The sequence below is a fragment of the Scylla paramamosain genome, chromosome 23 (genome assembly GCF_035594125.1).
Source record: "Scylla paramamosain isolate STU-SP2022 chromosome 23, ASM3559412v1, whole genome shotgun sequence".
Lineage (NCBI taxonomy): Eukaryota > Metazoa > Arthropoda > Malacostraca > Decapoda > Portunidae > Scylla > Scylla paramamosain.
This window is the reverse complement of record NC_087173.1, coordinates 2,353,373-2,373,514: the sequence shown is the minus strand read 5'-3', so window position 1 is coordinate 2,373,514 and position 20,142 is coordinate 2,353,373. Positions and strand designations below refer to the sequence as shown.

General features: G+C 38.1%; 1 protein-coding gene across 5 annotated transcripts; it reads left to right on the top strand.

Annotated features, from left to right (window-relative positions):
• Positions 1–101: 101 nt before the first annotated feature.
• Positions 102–19,635, top strand: LOC135112005 (putative glycerol kinase 5). 5 transcript variants are annotated; one of them, XM_064025808.1, is made up of 16 exons: positions 3,733–3,933; positions 7,029–7,121; positions 7,670–7,796; positions 8,201–8,424; positions 9,410–9,503; positions 10,185–10,354; positions 10,631–10,720; positions 11,128–11,250; positions 11,638–11,829; positions 12,438–12,564; positions 13,127–13,231; positions 13,405–13,499; positions 13,733–13,896; positions 15,086–15,237; positions 15,444–15,605; positions 16,333–19,635. In XM_064025808.1, exons 4-16 carry the CDS (start codon positions 8,275–8,277, stop codon positions 16,596–16,598), a joined length of 1,890 nt encoding a protein of 629 aa, XP_063881878.1. In that variant the 5' UTR covers positions 3,733–3,933; positions 7,029–7,121; positions 7,670–7,796; positions 8,201–8,274; the 3' UTR covers positions 16,599–19,635. The 5 variants fall into 5 exon arrangements, with proteins under 5 accessions (XP_063881877.1, XP_063881878.1, XP_063881879.1 ...); XM_064025807.1 differs by lacking the exons at positions 3,733–3,933; positions 7,029–7,121 and adding an exon at positions 102–343; XM_064025809.1 differs by lacking the exon at positions 7,029–7,121 and having other exon boundaries at positions 7,724–7,796.
• Positions 19,636–20,142: the final 507 nt, after the last annotated feature.

Below are 20,142 nucleotides of genomic sequence, written 5' to 3'. Positions count from 1 at the left end.
CCACGGCAAAACAATCTGGCAACGCTGACTGCTGCCTGACAAGTTAAATCAGTGTGTCGCGTCTATGGGCGGTGTTAGTAAGCGTCTGTTTCAACTCCCAGCCTGACAGAATTTTTTTTTTTTTTTTTTTTTTTTGTGTGTGTGTAACCACGCCTACACAGTGGCTGCCAAGGCTTACCCATGAGTTAAACCTTCTTTAGTTGGTAATGAGGAAGGCGTGGGCTCTAGCAGTGGACACCCGAAGGCAGCAGCGGGTGAAAACAACCAAAATAAAGAAAAGTTTGGCTGTGAGAAGGTGCTAGACAGCCAGCCATAGTGACGAGGAGGCACCACCACAGGGAAGGTAAGGTCAGGAAGTGTTAGAATAATTTTAGGTAACTTAACGTAACTTTTTAATAACTGAACAATCCACGGTTTTAACTCATTTTAACGCATCTCACCTAACCTCCAGCACAATATATCCCTGTGTCAGCCTCGTCTCGTTGCTAAAAATCCGTAAAATTTAACTTAATGAAAATGTAAACAATCTGGGTCGTCTCTATTTATCAGCCATTATCTATCTTATCTGTGAGTGTTTTAAACCATTACTGTCGCAAAGCGGAGCCACCTGACCAAGCTTCAATATTCGCTCGTTAGATATACCTGCCATTACTTAGTTTAAGTTTGGCGAGGGTTTAAATGAGTGAGAAGGGTTGGTCGTCCCCCCCAATGGCCCCCCCACCGTCTCTATTTATCAGCCATTATCTATCTTATCTGTGAGTGTTTTAAACCATTACTGTCGCAAAGCGGAGCCACATGACCAAGCTTCAATATCCGCTCATTAGATATACCTGCCATTAATTAGTTTAAGTTTGGCGAGGGTTTAAATGAGTGAGAAGGGTTGGTCGTCCCCCCCAATGGCCCCCCCACCGCCATCTTGGATAAGGCTCCCCAGCCCCCTCCGGTTCCAATATTATTTTTTTTTATTTTCTAAGTATTTTATTTCGGCTTGTAGCTAAGATTTTATGGTTTGTAAAAATATTTCGTTGTTTTTTAAGTTATTTGAGCGCGTGTGTTGCTTGAAAAGTGGTGATTTTGGCGTTGTTTTTGTGTAAATAAGAGGACCGTTTTCGGCGTATTTTTTTTACGGTCCCAAACTAGATTTTTTATTTCAGCCTGTACTAGGTTCTTATTGGTTTTAAAAAATAGTTGGTGTTTTTTTAAGTGTGTTGCCGTCCCTCTCAGTGAAATGCGTGCACCTTACACTTGTTTTTATTCGTGTTCAACTTCCAATAATATTGAATTTTTTTCGGTAGATTTTTTATTTGTGCTTGTAGCTCACTTTAAATGGTTTTAGAAAATAGTTCAGATTTTTTAAAGTGTTTTCTGTTATGTTTAAGCCAGAATGGGTGGACATTTGAACGATTTTAAATGGGGTGAACGTTCCAACAGTTTCCAGATACTTCTTTTTAAATATATTTAATACTACTGCGTTTTGAAATGTGTTGTTATTTTTGGCATTAGTTAAAAAGTGTGGCAAGTCTGAATTTATAAAGCATTCCTGTCTAGCTGCGTTTTTTAGAGGGGTCATTTTCAAAATGAAATACGTACGTACGTACGTAAATAACGGTCGCTGTGACGTTATCAAGCCCCCAGCCGTGACGTCACAAGTCCCCCCAGCCGTGACGTTATCAAAGTGGTACCTTCCCTAACTCCCTTCCAGTCCCTCCCAGTAAATATTCAGTGTTTTTTTTTTTTTCAAGGTATTTCAAGGTGTGTGTGTGTGTGTGTGTGTGTGTGTGTGTGTGTGTGTGTGTGTGTGTTGCCTTATTTTTCGTTGTACAGATGGTGATGCAATGTGTGTTGCTTTGTCTTTCCTTGTACAAACAAATTGTTATACAGTGTGTGTGTGTGTGTGTGTGTGTGTGTGTGTGTGTTTCCTTATCTTTCGTAGTACAGATGGTGATGCAGTGTGTGTGTGTGTGTGTGTGTGTGTGTGTGTGTGTGTTGCCATGTCTTACGTTGCACAGATGCTTATGCAGTGTGTGTGTGTGTGTGTGTGTGTGTGTGTGTGTGTGTGTGTGTGTGTGTGTGTGTGTGTGTGTGTGTGTTTCCTTATCTTTCGTTGTACAGATGGTGATGCAGTGTGTGTGTGTGTGTGTGTGTGTGTTGCCATGTCTTACGTTGCACAGATGCTTATGCAGTGTGTGTGTGTGTGTTGCCTTGTATTTCGTTGTGCAGATGCTTATGCAGTGTGTGTGTGTGTGTGTGTGTGTGTGTGTGTGTGTGTGTGTGTGTGTGTGTGTGTGTGTTGCCTTGTCTTTCGTTGTACAGATGCTTATGCAGTGTGTGTGTGTGTGTGTGTGTGTGTGTGTGTGTGTGTGTGTGTATGTTGCCTTGTCTTTCGTTGTACAGATGCTTATGCAGTGTGTGTGTGTGTGTGTGTGTGTTGCCTTGTCTTTCGTTGTACAGATGCTTATGCAGTGTGTGTGTGTGTGTGTGTGTGTGTGTGTTGCCTTGTCTTTCGTTGTACATATGCTTATGCAGTGTGTGTGTGTGTGTGTGTGTGTGTGTGTGTGTGTGTGTGTGTGTGTGTGTGTGTGTGTTGCCTTATCTTTCGTTGTACAGATGGTGATGTGTGTGTGTGTGTGTGTGTGTTGCCTTATCTTTCGTTGTACAGATGGTGATGCAGTGTGTGTGTGTGTGTGTGTGTGTGTGTGTGTGAGTTGCCCTTTCTTTCATTACACATATGGTGATGGAGTGTGTGTGTGTGTGTGTGTGTGTGTGTGTGTTACTCTGTGTTATAGTGTACAGATGGTGATAAAATATAAATTAAACATAAGCACATAACAAACAATAAAAAAAAAACGACAAAAAAACATTAAATCAATTCAGTCTACCTGCCTCAGCCCACACCCCAGCCTAATCCAGGGTGAGTAGTAGTAGTAGTAGTAGTAGTTGTTGTTGTAACACCCACTCAGGGGCGTTAGACAAGGGTATTTCTTCTTGGTATGTTATTGCGCCAGGTTATTGACACTTGTTCATTCTTATGTGTGTTTACTTGTCCCATATGGTGAACGTAAGAGTGAACGTGAGGGTGAACGTGAGGGTGAACGGTCCAACTGGAAAAGGACCCTTAATTAATCTCTATGCAATACAAAATTAACATAAGTAACATCACAAAGTCCACATGAAGATATTGGAGCAACACATTAATGAAATCATTATGCACACGTGTCAAAAAAAAAAAAAAAAAATTAACAAATACATTATAAATAAACTACTAGCTAACAAGCTATGGTGACTATCCTTACGGTGTAAAGACCCTTCTGGGTCACATAAATCTCACATGAATGTTTGATTACCTAACTATGACAATTTACGTTGAAATATCACAAAAAAACACAACAAATGTAACAGTTCTGGGTGTAACGTAAAGTAAATACAACAGGAGAGAATAACAAGCAACAAAGTACTACACTTTTCTAATATATTCCTAAACCTATCACAAATATAATAGAGGAACACTCACCAATCTCTGGCGCTCACAGGGAATAAATCCACAGGTTTAAATCCAACAAGGTGTGTGCGGCCCCCGTCTCCCCCCCTTCCAAATTTCTGGGTACGTCACCGATCACAGCGACTGTAAGGAACGAGGACTTTGTAACGATGTCCTCACGTGCCAATAGTAGGAACCAAAGTAAATAAATCAGTAAGAGAAATTGGGGAGAGATCGTGAAAAATTTTCCAACACTTGTATCCTAACTTTCCTTTGAGGAGTGATAGTAAACACCAGCCTGACGAACGGACAGTCAGTGCGCGAAGGTGATATAGAGGCTAGTAGTTTCTCTCAAGGATACGATATTTTCTGGACACGTCCAACATAGACTGGAGACCTGGAAGTGTGAGAGAAAACAAGAAAGCGAGCAAAGTAGGACCTTTCACTTTCACAGGGTAAGGAGTAAAGACAGAGAGAGAAAGAGGTGAGGTAAAACCAGCGGCGGTTGAAGCATAATCAAGTTAACAAACAGGGATTTATTACTGTGAGGTTGTCAGTTTTGGGACATTTTGTCTAACGAGGCATGAAAAAAACCTATTGTAATGATGAGCTAAGAGCTCTTAACTTTTTATTCGATCAAGGGGAGGTTGCAGTTTCATGACATAATTAGATGCACATTTTCCATGGGATTCAATTTCTTGTCTTCTAATGTTTTTTTTTTTTTTTCCTACGGTCTGCCATGCAACTAGGTAACACCAATACAAAATACCCAGATAATACTGAAATAACATTATCGTTTCCATTCAAGGGCTAGGTTAGGTTAGGTTACAGATATGTACCCCCACCATCAGACAAGGAGCACCTCATATCATTGCAGGGTTCAGGGTGTGTGTGTCGGGGGCAAGGATTTTGATCTGAATGGTTGGGTAGAGCTGCGGCTCTGATTCACCCAGTCACTCGATGAGAACTGTTGTATAGATCAGGGAGAGGAAAACACACTTCTTATGTCCATATATTACACAACAGTACACAAGTCACCATGCAATACAGTCGCAACACACAGGTAGGGACAGGGCTAGCAGGCACTAACACTGTCACAGTCAGTCACATGCAAACTCTACTTGCAAGGACTCAACTTCCTTTCCCTTGTCTCCTTCCTCACATGTCTTGTCATGATGCGGTCTTGATACTCTATCTCTCTGTCCCTCAGTGCTGCAGAGTGCCTCTCGTGTCACCATCTCTGCCAGGTGACACTTAACTACACCTATTCTAGCTTGCAAGATATAAGTATGAGTCATGCAGATTATCAATACTGGTAGGGATAATTGCTACTTATACTATACATGCACTCACACTCACAGAACTACAGTTAAATGGTACCATATAACAGTTATTTCATGGTTAGCTAACCCTCACACACACACACACACACACACACACACACACACACACACACACACACACACACACACACACACACACACACAGACACACGGACACCCTCATAGCCCCAGGGCTTCAGAGGTCAACCTATAGGCATGTGTCAGCTCTCCTTCGATTAGTGTTGTAGATAACAGTGCCAGCCTCTGAACAACAAGCCACACAATGCCACTAGTGAGGTCATCCACACATGTACTCACGCATGTACTTATATGTACTTATATGAGGCTACCTCACACACGCAGCATGCTCGTGTGCTTGCCTGTAGGGCTGCTACATATACGCATTCATACCATTATATTAGACTAATTCAGTTCATTAATTTCATTGCTGATTCTTTCATTGAGTAGATCATGGTTAAAAACATATCACATTTTAGTTTCATTGCTGTTTCAACCAATACACCATACGTAACAATAGCCCTTCACAGGGTGTACATCTCACCGTTTGGAGCATTTCTAGCACCATTTTACCCTGTCGGAAATTGATAATAAGTTTGCCTTATGGGGGCTCCAGGGGAACAAAGCCCCCTTCAGTTAGGAGGCTACAAAATGTTAGGTTAGGTTAGTTTACCTTATGGGGGCTCCAGGGGGATGAAGCCCCCCTCAGTTTGCAGGCTACAAAATGTTAGGTGGGTTAGTTTACCTTATGGGGTGGTCCATTAGGTTAGGTGGGGGTGTTGAATGGGAAGTATTGCTTGAAACTTCAAATTTACCCATATTTTTGTTCAGAAATAAATAATTACTCAAAATTTGTAAGCTAACATTATTATACACCAGTATAAAATATCCCATACTAGCCATAGCCTGGAGTTAAGGGAAAGGTAGCCTTAGATACGTTACCTTAAACTGTACATACTATTGAGAAAAGTCTAGCTTTTATAAGCTTGAGTGATGGAAATGCAAAACTTGATTTTTTTCCTGAGGATTAATACCAGTGTTTAGTGCAAGAATTTATCCCATCATGAAGAAGACATTAAGTTCCACCAATGGCCAGGTACTAGTCTACATTTGTCATGATTTACAACAGTATTATTCCAGTCTTATAAGTTTAATGTGATTTGACTCAGTGATCACGTGATGCAGCAACTGATTGAGGCTTATCTGAGGAGGAATGCCCAGCCAGCCACTCTAAATGATTATGTACACAGTAACCTTTAATCTGTCATCACTCGTCAGGTTCTGCAGTGCTTTATTCTTGCTCCTGGCCATGGATGTAGTGTTTTAGTTATTAGGGGGATATTGATTTTGTGTAGGTGTTCTTATTCTTAGTCCTATTATTGTTTTTTCTAAGAGTATGAGTGATGTGTGTCTGAGTGCTTTGTCTGGGTCACCTTGTCTGGGATTGCCAGCCTGATTATTATTATTATTATTATTATTATTATTATTATTATTATTATTATTATTATTATTATTATTATTACTACAACTACTACTACTACTACTACTACTGCTGCTGCTGTTACTACTACCACTATTACTATCATCATCACCATCATCATAATTTTCAGGATGTGTAAAGTTCAGAGGCCAAGTTAGATTAAACTTTAGTTGCAATGGCTTTCTGTTTCTAAAGACAGCACTGACAGCAAAAGTAGTGAACAAGTATTTCTAAGTTTTTTGGTTTTAGTTCTATTTCTGCCTTGTGAAATTATCATAGGTTACTCATGAAATAATAAGTGTGACACTTTCACTAACAGTCAAGGGGTGATTTTTTTTCAGGGTTAAATTAGACAAGGTTAAGATAGATGAGATGTAGAGGGTAGGAATCATACAAGTGAGAACCCATATCTATTCAGACTTTGGGGATGGGAAGGGTGATTCTGTAGTAAGGTGTTAGACTCCCAGCTGAAAGGTTGTTTTGGCTAGAGGATTAGTGCCCTCTTAATCCTGGCCTAGCATTGTTACTCTTCAGCACACTTTACCATAGTGCTATATGACCCCTGCCGTTTAGCATTTAATGATGTGAACTATTTAAAAAAAAGAAGGAAAGAAATTATGTTAGGAATGTGCTGCCCATCAGTCAATCAGATCAGGATTCAGATGCATTTTTTGTACTCATTTCCAAGTGCTTGCACTCTTCCTTATAAATTCCTGTCTTATCCACTTAGAGCTTGAAGTGTTCCCATATCACATAAGAGTCTGTGACCTGTCCGATTCACAGCATCTCATCATGCAGTTACAGTCCTGTACTGGACACTGGAGTGAGTGCAATGTGTACTATACTACTGATAACTAACTAGTGACTTTTTACAAGTGGCAATCCTAAACTGGTATAAGTCCCATTAATTACGTCACTGTCTACCCTGGATCACCTCACATGGCCTTGGTCACCAGGCCTCATCAAGCAGTCTCTCACTTGACTCTCATCTGCACACCACATCATTGTATTTTGTACTTTTATTCAATATACAGTATTGGGTGAATTATTAATTAAATGAAGTCCAGGTACAAGTACTAAGCAAAATCATAAATTGAGTGTGCAGGTACATGTTGTACTCAGACCCAAGTCTGATATTTATGGATTAGGTTGATATTCCCCTTAAAGATGACGCAACCAGGACAGGATGTCATGCCACATCTCATTATGGGAATAAACATACAGAGAAAGGTGTTCCCAGCACCCTTGTCCCACACCTGTTGGTCACCTTGAATAAGACTTGCAGGGAATACTGTGGCTGTATTTTACAATCCTGAGCATGGGCATTTAACATTCTTAGTTGACAAAAAGTGATCTCTCTTTCTTTTACAGTTAATGTCAATCACAGAATGAAGATAGTGAGAACTTCTTATCTGACCTTGGCAGATAGCAATTATCATACAGGAGAAGTCTCGTACCGGCTGGTGAGACAGGTAGACAGACAGCTTCATAGCACGAGGTAAGACATTCACAGAATTACATCACCTGTTTGTCGTAAAATGTAGAGATCAAGTGAGAAATGTCACCTTTGTAACAGTTCTCCTTGATGCAGGCTGTTGCACTCTGTTGTCTGGTCTGACTCTTTTTTTTTGTACCTTTTCCTACATTTTAAAAAATGTAAATTTAATTGATTCTCTATCTTTTTCATTTTCAAATGAAAACTTTTCCAATGATATTATCTACCTTTCTTCACAGGGCTATTGTCATGCAGATTTTCTTTCCTGTAGATATTCATGTTTTCATTGAGTGCAAATAAAAAAAGTATCATCACTGACAATGGAGTAGATCACAGAAATATTCTATATTCAAAAATTGTACTTTTGTCATGACATTTCAGTTGTAAATTATTCTTCCCTTCCCCAGTTAGTAGCAAGCCAAGTAACTGAGTGTGGGTGACTTACAAGTGTGCAAGGGGATTGAGTGATGACTGCAGCAGCATGGGCGCCTCGGAGCAGAGCAACCACACACCAGACCCATCACCCAACTGTGATGCACAGTACATTGCCAGCCTTGACCTGGGCACCACTACCCTCCGATGCTTCATATACAACAGAAAGGCTCAGCTCTGTGGCCGAGCTGAGGAAAAGGTTGGTATTTTTTGCCTTAATTCATCCTGTATTGTTTGCATGCTGTCATGTACTACCTTGCTATTTCAGTTGTGCATTCTCCACTGTATAAAGCCATGTGTAAGGAGTACAGACATGTATAACAATATTGTTCCACTAGATAGCTTTCAGAGTTTCTCTCTCTCTCTCTCTCTCTCTCTCTCTCTCTCTCTCTCTCTCTCTCTCTCTCTCTCTCTCTCTCTCTCTCTCTCTCTCTCTCTCTCTCTCTCTCTCTCTCTCTCTCTCAAACACTTTAAACACTTTAAACACTTTAAACACTTTATTATGTTTGTCATTTTACAGTTGAGTTAAGACTTAGTATAATTTTATAACAAACAAACAGCCCTTAGTAAGCAACTGCTTTATGGGCAGACAAAAAAAAAATAAATAAAATAAATAAATAAATTAAAAAAAAATAATTTATTTATATATTAGGACTAATTATAAAAGTAACTTAAAATAAAAAAAATAAAAAAAGAAGAAGAAAGAAGAAGAACATTTAATCCTATATATTAGAGTAATAAAACACTTGTCCATATAATGAAGAATTATCCTTGAGTTTGTACCTTGTGCAATAACAGGAAATCTAAATTTGTAACTATAATAATAATAATATGGGTATATGAAAATATAAATAAGTTGCTAAGTCTAAAGTCTAAGTCTAAGTCTAAGTCTCTCTCTCTCTCTCTCTCTCTCTCTCTCTCTCTCTCTCTCTCTCTCTCTCTCTCTCTCTCTCTCTCTCTCTCTCTCTCTCTCTCTCTCTCTCTCTCTCTCTCTCTCTCTCTCTTATGTAAGAGGGCCACTGGTCAAGGACAACAAAAAATTATGAAAAAAAGGCCCACTTATTGCATTAGGACATTTATAATAGCACTTTATTGTTGAGCTTTAGATTGCTCAGTAGATTCTGTATCATTCTTAATCGTTCCTTAAAACAAATATCTGGGTACCTAAAGGCTCGTGATTCCAGGTGACCCTCCTGTACCCGGCTCCTGGAAGGGTGGAGATGGACCCTGAGGAACTGTGGAGCAAGTTTATGATTGTTATGAGTGCAGCAATATCCAGTGAGTCACAGAGCAGAGGAGACGGGGGTGACATCATGATGGGGAACTGGGAATGCCTGGGATCCAGAACACCCGCAATTTCAGCAGATTATAAACCAAGGCCTTATGGCCAGCAATGTGTATTATTTTTTTTTATTGCAGATTTGTATTTTATATATAAAACTTCTTGTGTGATCCCTTATGTAAAGAGATGTAGGTTATTAGCACCAAAAAGTCAACAGACTGCTGTCCACCTCACAAAAAAAACATCTGGAAAACACTGAACTCAGCAGCCTCAGATGATGATTTAATCCATGATTATATTAGCAAGAACTGGTAGTCAGTTGCTGCTTGGACTGAGACAATCTTCATTGGCTTAGAAACAAAGCCAGTGTCATTTCACACCATGGCTATCCACATCCAGGCCACCATAACTGGGATGCTAGTTAAATTGTACTGATAATGCTTTAGCTTTGTTATCTCAGCTCCTCAAAAGTTTATCAACTTGAGCACGAACCATCTTTCATTTACATATTTAATCTAATTGCAGCTTGGCTTATTGTACAGCATTGTTTTATAACAAGTGTAATTGCTTTAAGAGTACTAAAATCTTTCCTACCTTTGTAGCAGTAGTTTTGCAGTATCCAGGTAAGATAAATGTAGATCTGGGTATGTCCAATAATTTTTTCCTCTTTCTCCCAGATGCTGGAGTGAGTCCAGGTGACATCCGGTGCCTGGGTCTGAGCACACAGCGAGCCACCTTCATCACTTGGGACCGCCGCACTGGAGTTCCCTTCCACAACTTCATCACTTGGAAGGACATTCGGGCTGATGCCTTGGTTAGACACTGGAATTCATGCCTCACTATGAAGGTTAGATTCTGTCCAAGATATGCTTGTTTGAAAAAAGCTGGAGATGTTTTATTGAATTGTTGTTTCAGAATTCCTGCAAGATTGGCAGCTTTAGATGTAATTTTCTTTCACTGAAACATACTTGTCATGTAAGCCTAAACACTCACCTATCTTTGCCTTCTATTCTTGAATCATATTATTTCTGTAAATGTGTGGCCAAGGAATTTAGTTTATGAAGGGAATTCAGGGATTTATTCACAAATAGAGGCACAAAAGGATATCACCCATGTATTTCAGGTGGTTCGGTTTGGCAGCTCACTTCTGTATCTTTTTTTGAGGAGCAAGAGGTATCTGGCAGCCAGTGTTTTGAAGTTCATGAATATTCAGGTAAATTAAAAGAAAAAGTTGAGTATATGGTCATATTCTTAAATGTGTTGCATCTCATCTTTTACATTTAATTGGTTTCAGTGGAAAGTTTAGTGATTTTAAACGGTGTTTCTATGATACAAGTGATAAATTTATAAGTGTTCAGCACCATCAGTAGTAAAATACATACATAAGAATTGTACTAATCATTCCTGTGATTACATATTTGAATTATCCTTCAGAATATTTTACCTCTTGAATTCACATTGTATGGAACTGAAATGGTTATGACATGAATAACACTCCAAGCTGATATAATAGTAAATGTATTGTATCCCACATTTGTATTTTTATTGCCATATTGAATTACCAGTGTGTGTTTAGATTATCATTTATTTTGCAAATGCTATTTAATAATCACCTTGCAGGTAAACATGCGACTGAAGTGGGTGTTGGAGAACAATGAGATGGTGAAGCATTTGGCTGATGAAGGCCATGTTATGTTTGGCACCATCGACACTTGGCTGGTCTACAGGCTCACTGAGGGGAAGGTAAGGATAAATCTTTTCTATGTCTGTGTTTGTTGCATTTACAATTATCCCTCCATTTGCTGCCATCTTACATCACATTAAAAAATTTACAGATTATCCCTCATTATGACTGGACAAACTGTTCAAGCTCTGTGACTGATGCCCATAAAGTGAGGGCAGGAGTACTTTCTCTTCTCCATCAGTGGCTAAGAGACTAAGCGAGTGGTGTGAATGAGTGTGAATGTGAAAGTTGTGTGCCTTGTCTTGGTTACCCACCATGTTTTAGGAGAGAGACTCTTAGTATGTGTACATATGTGTGTATGTATGATTGATTTTGACAGAAAATGATTTTTGCAAACGAATATCAGGTAATGAATGTAACAATAACATCTTTCTTGTCTCCCACAGGTTCATGCCACAGATTACTCTAATGCCAGTGGTACAGCTCTTTATGATCCTTACCTGGAGGAATGGAGCACATTCTTCCTAAAGCTGCTTCAGATGCCCAAAAGTCTCTTCCCGGAACTTAGGGACTCTGTTGGGGACTGGGGCGTGTGCTCAGCCAGGTTCTTTGGTGTCCCCATCCCCATTACAGCTGTGGTGAGATTCATGGTACTTATGTACCAGGTGTTGTTTAACTTTTCCTCTTACCTTACAGTAGATAGGATCACCTTTTTTAGTTTGTTTTCTCTCCTTTTTTAAATGGTCTTTTCTACTGTTTTTTGGTTACCATCCTTCTCTTACACTGAGTGATTTTTCTATTTTTTTTTTTATTTATTTATTTATTTTATTTTTTCTCTTGGTTCCAGTCTTTCTTGTGGGCATTGAGTTCTTCCATTCTGAGTTATTTAATTTTCTCCCTTTTAGATTGTGTTCCCTTCTGCTTTTTAGTTGCCATCATTCTCTTACACAAAATGATTTTTGAGATTATGTCCTTCTTAGTTTTCTTCTTATTTCCAGTCCTCCTTATGCACATTTAATTCTTCCCCAGTGTTCTTTTATCTTTCCAGTATTCTTTTATCTTTTTCATGCCATTTGTGCCTAATAACTCATATGATTTTTCCTTTTCCTTGTCTCTATTCCTCATCTTTACACAGTCAGGCATAATTAAGCTAACCAAAGATTACCCACCTTAACATTAGCTTGGATGACTAGTCTTCATGTGGCCTGAACTAGTATAGAAAAAGAAATGTTCTTGTTTACCCCAGGTGTCTGATCAGGGAGCCTCACTATTTGGGTCGTGTAGCTTTGAGCGTGGTGATGTGAAGGTCACTCTTGGCACCGGTGCTTTCCTTGATGTGAACACTGGCAGCAAGGTACACACTTCTGTTAAAGGTGGGTTACATCTTTTGTCTGTGTTATGTAGTAAATCTTGTTTTCATCAGCCATTTTGTATTGGCAATGATAATGGCACAGAATTTTGAAATAGAATTGTTATTATTTACAAATGTACTTGATGTAAGAGATCTTTTAGCATTATATGTAAATAAGCCAGAAGAAAAAAATTATCAGTATATTCTATTCACAATATAAACTTTATCCTTGCTAAAAGGCTAACCACAATTCACTGGCAATCATGGCTTGGATTCACACCTCACCTTGAGTGTCTTGCCAGGGTTCTGTCTGTGGCAATAACCCTTCATAGCCAATTTATCACATCCTCAGATAAATTTTTAAGCATTTCCATGTTGATCTTAAGAAGACATGACAGTTTACTACTCTATGTATGTATGTCATTATGATGCATGGCTTGTATTCCCATTATTTGTTATTGTTTCTGAATTTTATGAGTTGGAAGTCTAGAAATTCTATGTAACACATAGAATCACATGGCTGACGCATCGAATTTTGAAGATAAAATTCATAAGCATAAATTATTGTGTATTATGGGTTACAGGGATTTATCCAGTGCATGGCTGGAAGGACAAAGATGGGCTTGTCCACATGGCTGAGGCATCATCAAATGACAATGGAACAGTGATTGAGTGGGGGCAGATGATTGGTGAGTTGTCAGCCACTTCACTGTAGGCTGCAGAACTATTATGTGCTCACTCTTTCTATCCTGTTGCTCAAGCTTTTCTTTGTGTATGTGCTTTTGTAATTTTGATTACTTGAAGTGCAGTTCTTATAATTAGCAAATCCTAAATTTTTACTTTTTTTTTCACCAATATTAAGGCTTGTATGAAAAGGCTTCAGAAACCTCAGAATTGGCCTCATCTGTGAAGGGATCTGAAGGGGTCTTTTTCATCCCTGGCTTCCAGGGTATTCAGGTCAGTATGTGTGAGCCACAGAATATGTGCCTTTTGTCCTCATTTTAACTGATTTTGAGCACCACTAGAACTTGGACCTAATATGAAGTGTTATACTGTAGAGATATTGATTGAATTTGATTGTTAAACAACTGAAGACAGCTTACTTTAGAACCTAAATGATTTCTTCTATGTGTTGACCCGTAGACCTTTGCTTATATCAACAGTGATTATCATTTTTTCCCTCCTTTCAGGCTCCTGTGAATGATACTACAGCCACTGGAGGTTTTTTGGGCTTGAGTGCATCCACCACCCGAGCCCACCTTGTCCGAGCCATGCTGGAGTCCCTCGCCTTCCGCATCTACCAAATATACCGGGCCATGCTTACTGAAGCTGACCATGAATTACTGAGTCTCAGGTAATGGGCATGCCATTGTTATTGCAACAGGCATCAGTCTTTCTGACTTTGTCATCTTAGAGGGAGTGATTCTTCACCATTATCATTAAGATCTCGAAAAGCTTCATAACCAAATCTATTTTGCATACACTACACTCTCCATATAAACCACACATGAGTACTTCTGAGACATCAGTGTTATATTTCATGTTGATAAAGACAACTGTTGCTGAACTTCCTGTACTCACCTCCAGGTCTCACCACAAGTATTTCCATTGCCTCCTTTATTAATCACTTTTCCAAAATAAGGAACTTCCTTTATTTGTTCTACATAGTAAGATTGAGATCCACATCCTCTTCACTGAATGTGCAAGACCATATGACTTCATTTATTACAGTGGCAATATCTTCATGTGAAATGTTTATTTTGATCTAAAGTACATTTTACTCTCAGGCTCTTGGATTCCATTCCCTCATGAGTTTCTTTTGAGTTTAGCATCTCCCTCATTTTCACAGCAAATCATCTGCATATAATACCTCAAAATAGGTGAAAGGCAACTTTTGACTATTGTGTATGGAAATATATTGACTTGGATATAACAGTCTGATAATAATTTCCTTTTCTTTTTATCCCTTGCCTCCCACCTCACTTCATGGAACCGACACTGGGTACTGTAATCTGTGTGCCTAACAACTGTGGTGCGTCTGTGGTTTGTGTTGACATTATTTTTGTTTGTTGCTTATCTTGTTTTCATTGAAACTTGTGGTGCAATTTGTTTATTTATTTTATTTCATTTATTTTTTCATACTCTTTTTTTTTCTCTCTCTTTCCCTGTCTGGGGTTTGCTGTGATATGCTGTTACTACTTATTGCTATGTACTCATTGCCTTTGTTTTCATCACTTCTTTTTCTCTATGGATGTTTGCTTGATCCCCCAAATTGTATGTGTGGTATCTCATTGTATGCATAATAACATTGATGTTATGTATATCAACATTTGATTGTATGAATGGTAACATCTGATTGTATGATTGGCATCTGATTGCATGCATAACAATATCTAACTTTGTTTTTGATAATTTTCGTATGGTACATTTGACAACATCTTTTTATTGCATGCATGACAACATCTTAAAAAATTAATAACACTGGTCTGGTCATATTAATGCTTTCTGAACCTGTTATGTCACCTGGATGCCATAATGCGCAGTGAAAAATCTCCCCTTAGAGTGGATGGAGGGGTGGCTCAGAATGACTTCCTGGTACAGATGATTGCCACCCTCACTGGCAGGCCGGTGGAAAGGCCCAAGTCCACTGAAGTCTCTGCTTTGGGCGCTGCCTTCTTGGCGGGGATGGGGGCAGGTGAGTAGTGAGGAGCACTTCCATCATGGTTGTGTGCTGGTATATCCAAGGAACATTATGAACATTGCATGTACTTCAGAGACATGACTAGTTGTTAACACAGTGTATAAACCTAATGTATATATGTGTGTATGTGGATATTGATTGGCATAAAGATTATCTTGTATTTTCGATTGTTGTAGTTCTTTATTCACTTTGACCATCAGGAATCTGGAAGTCACGCAAGGAGTTGATTCCACTAAGGGAGGTAGAAAAAACCTTCCATCCCCAGCTTGAGCTACAGGACCACCTGCTGAACCAGATGAAACAGTGGGAGAAAGCTCTGCATCGCTGCACCAAGTGGCACTCTAAGAGTGGACTGAACAGGGGTCAGTCCTAGGAGAAGTGTTATCTTTAGTTATAAGGTTAGGTTAAGGCTGGCTTTCTATCCTGGATGTGAGGGAGGCTTAACTGCTAGTTCAAGCATTTACAAAATCAACACCCCATTGCCCTTTATCAAACCTTCATACTCTAGGTCAGCTGCATATCGCCATATTGTAAAACTGCTGTTTCCTTCCTTTACCAATACTGGAATTTGAAAGTGTGTATGATGTAATACTAACATTGCTTTGCAATCTACCTCATGGGATCACTAATGCATGATTGAGCTGGTTTCATAAAATTTTCACTAATGTTTCAGCACAGTCCTTTTAAGCGTAAGCTTTCCTTTGTAATTACTGTACACTGCAAGTTAAAATGCTGGGAATGTTGATGAATGTGACTCAGAACATATGCATGTAGATGCCTTCTCTCACTCTGGTATTAATGAATCATGGTTTATATATGAATTTTGTTCTTAAAAATGTAAATTGGGATAGATTGTAAATCTTGAATTACTTTCAATTCACTGGATATTCAGTGTCCTAAGGATAGTTTTCTATAAATTTTATTCATAAATGCAAATGCTACATTTGTAAATAAAGTCAAAAGGACACCATTTATTATATGTTGCTATGAAAATGTGTGAATCCATTGCAAATTTAGATTAGTTTGTATATATGTTGGTAGATTGACACTTGGGGGTATCCTGTGAGCACCATTTCCTCTCATTGGCAGAATCCAAGGCCCTCAAGGGAAACACAATATGGGAGGCAGTGGGGCAGAAGAAGGAGACTAGATTACTCCAAGGATGGGAGGGGGAGGGTGATGATGACCTGCCTGATGTGAACCATTGTGAGTCTAGTGCCTACCATACTAGCCAAGCAACAAGAAAGAGAGGCAGAAAATTTGCTACAGAAAAAAATATGTCTCACTCTCTCTCACTTGTTCTGAGTGCTATACTGTTTTGCCTGTTGAGTTCGTACTTTTACATTCGGCTCTAGTGTCAATATTTTCTAGCAGTTGCCTGAAGCATTCATCCTTCTGGTGTGTGTAAGATTGTTTTGAAGATCAACACACATCCATCACTGCATGTTCATTATAAGCTTCTTGTCTTTATAGAAGTTTCATGTGGTATACAGAGGTCAAACTGTATATTATACAAGAAAAATGTTCTTATAGTAATAATTTCCTGTAGTTGAGATGTAATTGCTTCTTATGGTGCTATAACTGGTGTTGGGGACTCATTCCTGCTTCCAATAACTCAGCCTACAGTCTCAGACTTTGTAGTTTTCACTTGCAGCAAAGAATTATGCTATGTATGTAGGCACTTCATCTCGGCTAATCACTTTGGAGATGAACGTCAGCCTGATATTTACATAGACAGATAGGCTGTTGATTGTGTTTATCAGCACATACAAAATTATAGAAAAAACTGTGTTTTGATAGTTTTTCCATGTACCGTATCATATATATTTGTTAATGGGATACTTATTTTGAAACTCAATGTGCAGTACCATACATACATAAGTATATATCAGTGAAATACTTATTTTGGAACAAAATTTTATTTGAGTGTATGATAACTTGTACAGTGCAGTGCCTTGTTGCCCTCCAATCTACACCTCTTAAGCATCTTTCTTCCCACAACTTCTACACACACACACACACACACACACACCCACACACACACACACATTTGTTGCAGCATTACATATTATTCAACTACCCTTCACTGTAAATGGCTTGGTGATGTTGGGGTTAACACATTTGGCTCACAACCAGGAGGAGGTTGGTTTAGATCCCACTCTGGACAAGGGCAATGTGGGCTTTGTCTTCTTTCTGTAGGCTTCATGACAAGATGCTTTCATCAGTATACTATGGTATTGGGCTTAATGTTTTTGCTCTGCAGTGAACCCATAGGCTGGTAGCAAGAAAGATAATAATTCTGTGTATGGGTGCAAAACGAGATCATCTGGACATCCAGGTATATATGAAAACTTTATAAGGTTAATCTTCAGTTATCTACTTATTCAAAGCAATCTCCTCACCATGCTATGTGGATTAACAAAATTGTGTTCATTTGTAGTGTTAAAGCTAGATGATACTTAGCTTGTTTTTTCTGTTGGTATATGGTACATTTATCCCTTATGATTTACTATGACTTTTAAGAAAGGAAACATTATATTTCAAGTGCAATAATTTTTGTTATGATTTTATACATAATACTTTTTTACATAATGAAAATTGAAGGCATAGAACTGAATACAGATACTGTATACAAAGATGCAAACATATGTAGAGGTATAATTGGCAGCAACTATAGGATAAAGATTAGGCACTTTCCCAGCACAACAAAGATCAATACAAGTTCCAAGGACAGAGCTGTTGGAAGCAGGAATTAATTGTATGTAGCTTTAAGACTTGGTGAACTTGATAAATTTATATTTCTACTTTTGTATTGCTAACACTGCTTTGTAATTTTATATGAATTTACACATGTGCATAAATAATTTGTTATCTGAAGATTTTGGTATTAGCATTATGTAGCTGTTTTGGGATACACCAGTGATATTCAGAAGTTTTAGTGGACCTTAAACATGTTCTGTACAAGTACCTTCTATACAAGTATGGAGTTGAAAATGGAGATTGGAAGAAATTGGTTCACATTAGAGCAATAGTAACTGGAATAAATTTAGTAATCAGTGAGTCCGTAGGGAGTTTTAAAAGATTAGTTAAGTGTATGACAAAGGTAATAGATTGATATAGGTGTGTATGGTTTATACAAGAACTACCATGTGCAAGTCTAATGACTTCCTGTAACTTCCATTATGTTCTTAAGTCTCCTAGCTCAGGATTTAGCTGAGTGCTTGAGAAAGAAATGAGAGGATGGTGCTAGAGGAAGGCATCTTTTTAATTGCAGTTACCAATGTGATATTAAGTCATTCAGTCCAGTACTTTCATGCAGTAGAATCAGATTTAAGTGGACTATTCAAGGCATACTTTTCTGTGTAATGGATGTTCCATGTTGGGAATTCCACTGTTTCCTGTAATTTTCTTTTGATTTTGTGAATCTTTCCACAAATTAGAATGTGATATCATGTAACTGTTGTGTGAGTGCATCAATGAAATTACTTGAATGAGGCCAAAAAATATTTGAAAAATTCTTTTCATTAGATCAGCAGTTCTTCGAAATTTAATTCTTCTGACTCTAGATTTTGCTGGATTTTACAATTGCAATATAATTGGGTGGAGAGACATTTTGGAAGACATTTAGTTTTGTAGTTTCTCATAACTTTTTATGGTATGATAAAAAGAACATAAATAGTTTATTATTTAAGTTTTAGCAGTAAAGATTATTACATGTCTCTTAGCACAAAAACATTGATTGGTGTAAGACAGGCTGTTCTACTTCATAATAACCATTTTACTTTAAACATTTGTTGTGCACAGAAGTAAGGATGGATCATATTTCCTTGAACAGAATGGAAAGTACTTTTAAGAGATCAGGCAGCTGAAATGGTATACTTTGTGTAAAGAGAAATGTGAAGTACTTTGAAGGAAGTAGGTGATGATTTCTACATATTGTATCTCTTGCTTAATTTTAGAAAGAAGAGTGTGGATATGTGTGTAAATTTCTTCCATACATGGTGCTATCCAGTACCTGGAATGTTTGCATCTTAGCACAAGCAATTAGAGGTGCGGTGCTTAATGTTAAAAAGTATTCCAATATTCTAATTAGCTGCCAAATCATTAAGTTAAAATATTGTACATTTTCTAAAGCTGCAAGCAAGCAGTTTTTGCCTGAGTTGATTTTGCAGGTTTTGTAAATGAGTGGTGTGGTACTGACCATAAGATTTCTAAATGTATATCAAAGTTGTGATATTACATTGTATAAGTAGCCATTTCTGCTCATTAAAATATCGTGGCTTTGTGATTGTTATGTTTGTATTCATATAATATTATATTTTTCTATATACAAAATAATCTACAGTTTATAGCACAGTTCAATCAAAATAAAGTTTATAGCAAATTTATATGTAGTGCATGTGTATTTATGCAAGATTCATTAATCTTCCCTCCCCCTTAGACTAAGCATGGAGATATGCAGATGAGTGTAAAAGTAGTAAATAACTGCACAAAATCGAGGTTTCTTGAGATGGAGATCAAGTGCAGAAATTGGAAAGCTTGCAGCACTGATGACGCATGAAGCTGTTAACAGATAAACCATTAGTGATAATGTTGACATCAATGTAAGTATAAGTACTGAAAATAAAATAGAAATTGTTATTTTTCATAATTTCTCTGGTATTAACATTGTTAAATATGCAACAAAGGATAAATATTGGTACCAACTCGTTCGGATTGGTATGGATGTGGCCAGCATGGCGCTAACCTGATACACATGAAGCAAGATAAACTAAATCCATTACATGTTTCTATTTATTATAGTGTAGAAAACCTGTTTGTTGTACAATAATCATTAGTGAATAGGGTAAATGCAATCCCTGAGGCCAGAGTGGTGTGAGTGTGGACAGTTATCGATCC